A 10,212-nucleotide genomic window follows, 5' to 3' on the forward strand; every position below is an offset into this window, starting at 1 on the left:
CTTCTCTACTTTCCCATGTCCGTCCCCGTGTCCCTCTTGGCCGTCCCCGTGGCCATCCCCATGGCCATCTCTCCATCCCCGCGTCCATCTCCTGCCCATCTGTCCTTCCCTGTGGCCATCTGGCCATCCACGTGTCCTTCTTTCCATCCCCATGGCCATCTGTCCGGCCCCATGGCCATCTCTCCATCCCCATGGCCATCTCCATGTCCATCTCTCCATCCCCATGGCCATCTCTCCACCCCCGTGTCCATCTCCTGTCCATCCCCGTGTCCATCTGTCCTTCCCCATGGCCATCTCTCCATCCAAGTGTCCTCCTTCCCATCCCCGTGTCCATCTCTCCATCCCCGTGTCCATCTCCTGTCCATCCCCGTGTCCATCTGTCCATCCCCGTGTCCATCTGTCCATCCCCGTGTCCATCTCTCCATCCCCATGGCCATCTCCCGTCCTTCCCCGTGTCCATCTCTCCATCCCAGTGTCCTCCTTCCCATTCCTGTGTCCATCTCTCCGTCCCCATGTCCATCTCTCCGTCCCCATGTCCATCTCTCCATCCCCCTGTCCATCCCCGTGTCCATCCCCGTGTCCATCTGTCCTTCCCCATGGCCATCTCTCCATCCCAGTGTCCTTCTTCCCATCCCCGTGTCCATCTCTGTGTCCATCTCCATGGCCATCTGTCCATCCCCGTGTCCATCTCTCCATCCCCCTGTCCATCTCCGTGTCCATCCCCGTGTCCATCTGTCCTTCCCCATGGCCATCTCTCCATCCCAATGTCCTTCTTCCCATCCCCGTGTCCATCTCTCCGTCCCCGTGTCCATCTGTCCATCCCCGTGTCCATCTCTCCGTCCCCGTGTCCATCTCTCCGTCCCCGTGTCCACCTCTCCGTCCCCATGGCCATCTCCCGTCCTTCCCCGTGGCCGTCTCTCCACCCCAGTGTCCTCCTTCCCATCCCCGTGTCCATCTGTCCTTCCCCACGGCCCTCTGCCCATCCCAGTGTCCTCCTTCCCATCCCCGTGTCCATCTCCCCGTCCGCCCGCCGTCCCTCCGCGTCCCTCCGTCCCACCGCCCCCCTCCTCCTCCTCCTCCTCCTCCCTCCGTCCTTCCCCCTCCCCCAATCCCACCCTCCGTCCAACTTTCCATCCCTCCTTCTGCCAAACCATCTCCTCCCACCCCCGGGAGGGACCAGACGGGGACGGGGGGGGGGGGGTGGGGGGCGGAAAACCGCCAGAAATCACGGGACAGACGGACAACGGGGAGGTGGGGGAGGGGGGGGGGGGTGACCGCAAGGACAGACGGACGCGGGCCCAGAATAACCCCGCGGGGGCCGGTAATTGCCGCCGGCTGCTAATTTGGGTGCGGGGGAGGATATTTTTTTTTTTATTTTTTTTTTTTATTTTTGGGGGGCGGGAAAAACGCTGGGGGTGGGTCCCGTCCCGTCCCCCCGCCCCCCCCCCCCAAAAAAAAAAACAAAAACCCCACCCAAACCTGTGTCCCTCCTCCACCCAGGCGTGGCTGCAGCAATATGGCTACCTGCCCCCCGGCGACCTGCGGACCCACACCCAGCGCTCGCCCCAGTCCCTCTCGGCCGCCCTGGCCGCCATGCAGCGCTTCTACGGGCTGACGGTCACCGGCACCGCCGACGCCGAGACCCTCAGGTGGGGGATGGTCCTCCGGGAGCCGTGGGTGGCCGTTGGGTTGTGGGTCCTCCAGGAGCCATCAATGGCCGTTGGGTTGTGGGTCCTCCAGGAGCCGTCGGTGGCCGTTGGGTTCTGGGTCCTCCAGGAGCCGTGGATGGTTGTGGGTCCTCCAGGAGCCGTGGGTGGCCGTTGGGTTGTGGGTCCTCCAAGAGCCATGGGTGGACATTGGGTTGTGGGTCCTCCAGGAGCCGTGGGTGGTTGTGGGTCCTCCAGGAGCCGTGGGTGGCCGTTGGGTTGTGGGTCCTCCAAGAGCCATGGGTGGCCATTGGGTTGTGGGTCCTCCAGGAGCCATCAATAGCCGTTGGGTTGTGGGTCCTCCAAGAGCCATGGGTGGCCATTGGGTTGTGGGTCCTCCAGGAGCCATCAATAGCCGTTGGGTTGTGGGTCCTCCAGGAGCCATCAATGGCTGTTGGGTTGTGGGTCCTCCAGGAGCCATCAATGGCTGTTGGGTTGTGGGTCCTCCAGGAGCTGTGGGTGGGCATTGGGTTGTGGGTCCTCCAGGAGCTGTGGGGGGTTGTGGGTCCTCCAGGAGCCATGGGTGGGCGTTGGGTTGTGGGTCCTCCAGGAGCGGTGGATGGTTGTGGGTCCTCCAGGAGCCGTGGGTGGACGTTGGGTTGTGGGTCCTCCGGGAGCCGTGGGTGGCCGTTGGGTTGTGGGTCCTCCAGGAGCCGTCGGTGGCCGTTGGGTTGTGGGTCCTCCAGGAGCCATCAATGGCCATTGGGTTGTGGGTCCTCCAGGAGCCGTGGATGGTTGTGGGTCCTCCAAGAGCTGTGGGTGGGCGTTGGGTTGTGGGTCCTCCAGGAGCCACCAATGGCCGTTGGGTTGTGGGTCCTCCAGGAGCCGTTGATGGTTGTGGGTCCTCCAGGAGCCGTTGGTGGCTGTTGGGTTGTGGGTCCTCCAGGAGCCGTGGCTGGTTGTGGGTCCTCCAGGAGCCGTGGGTGGCCGTTGGGTTGTGGGTCTTCCAGGAGCCATCAATGGCCGTTGGGTTGTGGGTCCTCCAGGAGCTCTTGGTGGCCATCGAGTTGTAGGTCCTCCAGGAGCCGTGGGTGGCCGTTGGGTTGTCTTCCGACCCCCGCCCCCCAGCCCTGACTCCCCCCCCACTCCCCCCCCCCAGGGCCATGCGTCGCCCCCGCTGCGGCGTCCCCGACAAATTCGGGGCGGAAATCAAGGCCAACGTGCGACGCCGGCGTTACGCCATCCAGGGCATGAAGTGGGAGCACCAGGAGATCACCTTCTGGTGAGGCCGCGGCGGTGGCCGGGGTGTGGGGCGGGGCGGGGCGGGGCGGGGGGTGGGGGGGGGGGCGGGGAGGAGGGTCACGGGCCGAGCCGCCTTCTCCTCCTTCCTCCCTCCTTCCTCCTTCCTCCTCCTCCAGCATCCAAAACTACACCCCCAAGGTGGGGGAAGCCGGCACTTTCGGCGCCATCCGTCGGGCCTTCGGCGTCTGGGCGGCCGCCGCCCCCTTGCGTTTCCGGGAGGTTCCTTACGGGGACGTACGTCAGGGACGGGCCCCCCAAGCCGACATCATGATCTTCTTCGCCGAGGGCTTCCACGGCGACAGCACCCCCTTCGACGGCGAAGGAGGGTTCCTGGCCCACGCCTACTTCCCCGGGCCCCACATCGGCGGCGACACCCACTTCGACGGCGCCGAACCCTGGACCGCCCGCAACGATGACCTCAGCGGTGAGGGGGAGGCCTCGGACGCCCCGGGCCTAATTTGTGGCCCCCCCTCCTTGGGCCAATCATGGCCATGGAGATGTTCCTGACCCAATTTAGGTCCCTCCTCAACCCAATCACGGCCATGGAGATGTTCTTGACCCAATTCAGGTCCCTCCTCGGCCCAATCATGGCCATGGAGATGTTCCTGACCCAATTCAGGTCCCTCCTTGACCCAATCGTGGCCATGGAGATGTTCCTGACCCAATTCAGGTCCCTCCTTGACCCAATCGTGGCCATGGAGATGTTCCTGACCCAATTCAGGTCCCTCCTCAACCCAATCACGGCCATGGAGATGTTCCTGACCCAATTCAGGTCCCTCCTTGACCCAGTCATGGCCATGGAGATGTTCCTGACCCAATTTAGGTCCCTCCTTGACCCAGTCATGGCCATGGAGATGTTCTTGACCCAATTTAGGTCCCTCCTCGACCCAATTTAGGTCCCTTCTTGGTCCAATCATGGCCATGGAGATGTTCTTGACCCAATTTAGGTCCCTCCTTGACCCAATTTAGGTCCCTCCTTGACCCAATCATGGCCATGGAGATGTTCCTGACCCAATTTAGGTCCCTCCTCGACCCAATTTAGGTCCCTTCTTGGTCCAGTCATGGCCATGGAGATGTTCTTGACCCAATTTAGGTCCCTCCTTGACCCCGTCATGGCCGTGGAGGTGTCCTCGACCCAACGTGGGGCCACCATCGACCCAACTTAGGTCCTTCGTTGGCCCAATAACAACCATCCCGGGGATACCGGGTCCCATCGCGACCACCCCAACACCCACCTCAACCCCCCCCCGACCTCCACCGCCGTTGACCTCCCCCTCCCCCGTTGTCTCCCCCTCGCCAGGGAACGACCTCTTCCTGGTGGCCGTGCACGAGCTGGGCCACGCCCTGGGGCTGGAGCACTCCAGCGACCCCTCGGCCATCATGGCCCCCTTCTACCAGTGGATGGACACCGAAGCCTTCGTCCTCCCCGACGACGACCGCCGCGGCATCCAGCAGCTCTACGGTTTGCCCCCCCCTCCCCCCCCCCAAACTCCTCCTTCACCCCCCACACCGTGTCACCCCACCCCCACCCCACCCCGGTGCTGATGGTGTGTCCCCCCCCCTTCCCCTGCCCCAGGGACGGGGACGGGTCCCAGCTGGCCACCCGCCGGCCCCCGGACCACCGCCCGGCCCCGCAGCCCCGACCGCCCCCCCGGCCCCCCCTACGGCCCCCGCATCTGCGACGGCAACTTCGACACCATCGCCATGCTCCGGGGGGAGATGTTCGTCTTCAAGGTGGGGCGGGGAGAAGGGCGTGGGGACGGGGACGAGGGCGTGGGGACGTGGGGCATAGGGATGGAGGTGGTGGACGTGGGGATGGAGATGTGGGGATGGAGGTGGTGGACACGGGGGTGGATGTGGGGATGGAGGTGGAGACATGGGGGTGGACGTGGTGGACGTGGGGATGGAGGTGGAGACGTGGGGACGAAGGTGGTGGACGTGGGGATGGAGGTGGGGACGTGGGGATGGAGGTGGAGATGTGGGGATGGACGTGGTGGACGTGGGGATGGAGGTGGGGATGTGGGGATGGATATGGTGGATGTGGGGACGAAGGTGGTGGACGTGGTGGACGTGGGGATGGAGATGGAGACGTGGGGATGGGGGTGGAGATGTGGGGATGGACGTGGTGGACGTGGGGATGGAGATGGAGATGTGGGGATGGAGATGGAGACGTGGGGACGGGGGTGGAGACGTGGGGATGGGGGTGGAGACGTGGGGATGGAGGTGGGGATGGACGTGGGGATGGAGGTGGAGACATGGGGACGAAGGTGGTGGACGTGGGGATGGAGGTGGAGACGTGGGGATGGAGGTGGAGACGTGGGGATGGACATGGGGATGGAGGTGGAGATGTGGGGATGGACGTGGTGGACGTGGGGATGGAGGTGGGGACGTGGGGATGGAGGTGGGGACGTGGGGATGGATGTGGTGGACGTGGGGATGGAGGTGGGGACGTGGGGATGGAGGTGGAGACGTGGGGATGGAGGTGGGGACGTGGGGATGGAGGTGGAGACGTGGGGATGGAGGTGGAGACGTGGGGATGGAGGTGGTGGACGTGGGGGTGGGGAGAAGGCCGTGGGGCCAGGGGTGGCGCCCTCAGGGCAGTCGGCGGCGCGGGGGCCGCCCCCAGGAGGGCGGTGGAGGCGCGGCGGGGGGTGACGGGGGTGTCCCCATGGGGCAGGAGCGGTGGTTCTGGCGTGTGAGGGACCGGCGGGTGATGGACGGGTACCCGCTGCCCATCGGGCACTTCTGGGTGGGGCTGCCCCCCAACATCAACACGGCCTACGAGAGGAAGGACGGCAAGTTCGTCTTCTTCAAAGGTATGGGGCGGGGGGCGGGGGGGGGACACAACAACACGGGGGGCGGAGGTGGTGGCAGGGAGGTGGGGACGTGGGGCTGGAGGTGGGGACGTGGGGCTGGAGGTGAGGACGTGAGGATGGAGGTGGGGACGTCGGGATGGAGGTGGGTATGTGGGGACGTGGGGCTGGAGGTGAGGACGTGGGGCTGGAGGTGGGGACATGAGGCCGTGGAGATGGAGGTGGGGATGTGGAGATGGAGGTGGGGATGTGGGGCTGGAGGTGAGGCCATGGGGATGGAGGTGAGGACGTGGGGCTGGAGGTGGGGATGTGGGGCTGGAGGTGGGGACATGACGACGTGGGGCTGGAGGTGAGGCCGTGGGGCTGGAGGTGAGGATGTAGGGATGGAGGTGAGGACATGAGGCCGTGGGGCTGGAGGTGGGGACGTGGGGCTGGAGGTGGGGAAATGAGGCCGTGGGGCTGGAGGTGAGGATGTAGGGATGGAGGTGAGGACGTGAGGCCGTGGGGCTGGAGGTAGGGACGTGGGGATGGAGGTGGGGACGTGGGGATGGAGGTGGGGACGTGGGGACGTGGGGCTGGAGGTGGGGACGTGGGGATGGAGGTGAGGCCGTGGGGCTGGAGGTGGGGACATGACGACGTGGGGCTGGAGGTGGGGACGTGGAGATGGAGGTGGGGACGTGGAGATGGAGGTGAGGCCGCGGGGCCGGAGGTGGGAACCTGAGGCCGTGGGGCCGGAGGTGAGGCCGTGGGGCGGGAGGTGGGGCGGGAGGTGGGGCGGAGGCCCCCCCCGGCGCTGACGGGGTCCCCGGGGCCAGGGGACCGGCACTGGGTGTTCGACGAGGCCGTGCTGGAGCCCGGCTACCCCCGGGCCCTGCGGGACCTGGGCCGGGGCGTCCCCACCGACCGGCTGGACGCGGCCCTGCTCTGGTTGCCCAGCGGCAAGACCTACTTCTTCCGGGGCAACAAGTGGGTGCCACCCCCCCCCCCCCCCCAGGGGGGGACCTTCTGGGGACCTTCTGGGACCTTCTGGGGACCTTCTGGCACCTCTGGGAACCTCTTGGGAACCTTCTGGGACCTTCTGGGACCTTCTGGGGACCTTCTGGGGCCTCCTGGGAACCTTCTGGCACCTCTGGGAACTTCTTGGGATCTCCTGGGACCTCTGGGAACCTCTTGGGGATCTTCTGGGAACCTTCTGGGACCTTCTGGGACCTTCTGGGGACCTTCTGGGACCTTCTGGGATCTTCTGGGACCTCTTGGGACCTTCTGGGGACCTTCTGGGATCTTCTGGGACTTCTTGGGACCTTCTGGCACCTCTGGGAACTTCTTGGGATCTCCTGGGACCTCTGGGAACCTCTTGGGGATCTTCTGGGAACCTTCTGGGAACCTTCTGGGGACCTTCTGGGAACCTTCTGGGAACCTTCTGGGACCTCTTGGGACCTTCTGGGACCTCTTGGGACCTTCTGGGGACCTTCTGGGATCTTCTGGGACTTCTTGGGACCTTCTTGGGACCTTCTGGGACCTTCTGGGGCCTCCTGGGACCTTCTGGGACTTCTTGGGACCTTCTGGGGACCTTCTGGGACCTCTTGGGAACCTTCTGGGACTTCTGGGGACCTTCTGGGACCTTCTGGGAACCTGTTGGGGATCTTCTGGGACCTTCTGGGAACCTTCTGGGATCTTCTGGGACCTTCTTGGGACCTTCTTGGGACCTTCTGGGACCTTCTGGGAACCTTCTGGGACCTCTTGGGAACCTTCTGGGATCTTCTGGGACCTTCTTGGGACCTTCTGGGACCTCTTGGGACCTTCTGGGGACCTTCTGGGACCTCTTGGGAACCTTCTGGGACTTCTGGGGACCTTCTGGGACCTTCTGGGAACCTCTTGGGGATCTTCTGGGACCTTCTGGGAACCTTCTGGGATCTTCTGGGACTTCTTGGGACCTTCTGGGGACCTTCTGGGACCTCTTGGGAACCTTCTGGGACTTCTGGGGACCTTCTGGGACCTTCTGGGAACCTGTTGGGGATCTTCTGGGACCTTCTGGGAACCTTCTGGGATCTTCTGGGACCTTCTTGGGACCTTCTTGGGACCTTCTGGGACCTTCTGGGAACCTTCTGGGACCTTCTGGGAACCTTCTGGGATCTTCTGGGACCTTCTTGGGACCTTCTGGGACCTCTTCGGAACCTTCTGGGATCTTCTGGGACCTTCTGGGGACCTTCTGGGACTTCCTGGGACCTTCTGGGGACCTTCTGGGACCTCTTGGGAACCTTCTGGGACTTCTGGGGACCTCCTGGGGACCTTCTGGGACCTCTTGGGAACCTTCTGGGACCTCCTGGGACTTCTTGGAACCTTCTGGGGACCTCTTGGGACCTTCTGGGACTTCTTGGGATCTTCTGGGATCTTTGGGGACCTCTTGGAGCCTTCTGGGACCTTCTGGGACTTCTTGGGAACTTCTGGGGACCTTCTGAGACCTTTGGGGACCTTCTGGGATCTCTTGGGACCTTTGGGGACCTTCTGGGACTTTTTGGGACTTCCAGGGACCTCCTGGGACCTTCTGGGATCTTTGGGGACCTTCTGGGGACGTGCTGGGACCTCTTGGGACTTTCTGGGACCTTCGGGGACCTCTTGGGACTTTCTCCTCACCTCTGTCACCCGCTGCCACCTCTTGGGACCTTCTGGGACCTTCTGAGACCTTTTGGGACCTTCTGGGACCTTCTGGTCACCTCTTTGGCACCTCTGTCACCTCCTCTCACGTCCCTGCCACCTCTTGGGACATTCTGGGACCTCCTTGTCACCTCCTCCATGTCCCCACGACCGTCCCCGTGCCCACCATGATGTCCCCATGCCCGCGTTGACGTCCCCATGGCCATCCCCATGCCCACCGTGACGTCCCCATGGCCATGTTTGACGTCCCCATGCCCACGTTGACGTCCCCATGGCCATCCCCATGCCCACTGTGACGTCCCCATGGCCATGTTTGACGTCCCCATGCCCACGTTGACATCCCCACGGCCATCTCCACGCCCACCATGATGTCCCCATGGCCATGTTTGATGTCCCCCTGCCCAAACTGACGTCCCCCATGCCCATGTTGATGTCCCCATGGCCACGTTGATGTCCCCATGGCCGTCCCCATGCCCACCATGACGTCCCCATGGCCACGTTGACGTCCCCATGGCCATCTCCATGCCCACCGTGACGTCCCCATGGCCATGTTTGATGTCCCCCTGCCCGAATTGATGTCCCCATGCCCACGTTGACGTCCCCATGGCCATCTCCATGCCCACATTGACGTCCCCATGGCCGTCCCCATGCCCACGTTGACGTCCCCATGGCCACGTTGACGTCCCCATGGCCATCTCCATGCCCACATTGACGTCCCCATGGCCGTCCCCATGCCCACGTTGACGTCCCCATGGCCATCTCCATGCCCACCGTGACGTCCCCATGGCCATGTTTGATGTCCCCCTGCCCGAATTGATGTCCCCATGCCCACGTTGACGTCCCCATGGCCGTGTTCGATGTCCCCCTGCCCAAATTGACGTCCCCATGCCCACGTTGACGTCCCCATGGCCATCCCCATGCCCACCCATGACGTCCCCATGGCCATGTTCAATGTCCCCCTGCCCAAATTGACGTCCCCGATGCCCACGTTGACGTCCCCATGGCCATGTTTGATGTCCCCATGCCCACGTTGACGTCCCCATGGCCATCTCCATGCCCACATTGACGTCCCCATGGCCATGTTCGATGTCCCCATGGCCATGTTCGATGTCCCCATGCCCAAATTGACGTCCCCATGCCCACCTTGACGTCCCCATGGCCGTGTTTGATGTCCCCCTGCCCAAATTGACGTCCCCATGCCCACCTTGACGTCCCCATGGCCCCGCCGACGTCCCCGGGTGCCCCCCCCGGCCCACGGTGACGTCCCCGCGGCAGGTACTACCGCTTCAACGAGGACAGTCGCGCCGTGGACCCCGACTACCCCAAGGGCATCGAGGTCTGGGGGGGCGTCCCCGAGTCCCCCCGCGGCGCCTTCATGGGCCCCGACGATGGTGAGGGACACGGCGGGGGTGGGGGGGGACACGGGGGGGGGACGGGGACATGGCGGGGGGGGGACGGACACTGGGGGGGGGGGTGTGTGGTGTCGCGGGGTCCTGACTGGTGTCTCCTCTCTCCCCCTCCCCGTGTCCCCCCCCCCATGTCCCCCCCCCCCCCAACCATCCCCCCCCCCCCGTGTCCCCCATCACCCCAATGTCCCCGTGTCCCCTGTCCACCCCCCCCCCCCCGATGTCCCCCGTCCCCCTGATGTCCCCCATCCCCCCCCCATATCCCCCATCCTCCTGATGGCCCCCCCCACGTCCCCCGCCCCCCCCATGTCCCCTGTCCCCCCCGTGTCCCCCACCCCGCCGATGTCCCCATGTCCCCTGCCCCCCCCATGTCTCCCATCCCCCCATGTC

General features: G+C 64.7%; 1 protein-coding gene across 1 annotated transcript; it reads left to right on the forward strand.

Annotated features, from left to right (window-relative positions):
* Positions 1-1,500: 1,500 nt before the first annotated feature.
* Positions 1,501-9,955, forward strand: LOC141737080 (matrix metalloproteinase-14-like; the record flags this gene model as incomplete). The annotated part of the gene is made up of 8 exons (XM_074571695.1): positions 1,501-1,649; positions 2,806-2,928; positions 3,065-3,372; positions 4,249-4,410; positions 4,525-4,682; positions 5,626-5,764; positions 6,577-6,727; positions 9,692-9,955. Coding segments are annotated over exons 1-8 (1,361 nt in total), but the record flags the coding sequence as incomplete, so codon positions are not given.
* Between the last annotated feature and the right edge of the window lie 257 nt (positions 9,956-10,212).

Source organism: Larus michahellis, unplaced genomic scaffold, assembly GCF_964199755.1.
Source record: "Larus michahellis unplaced genomic scaffold, bLarMic1.1 SCAFFOLD_618, whole genome shotgun sequence".
NCBI classification, from domain to species: Eukaryota; Metazoa; Chordata; class Aves; order Charadriiformes; family Laridae; genus Larus; species Larus michahellis.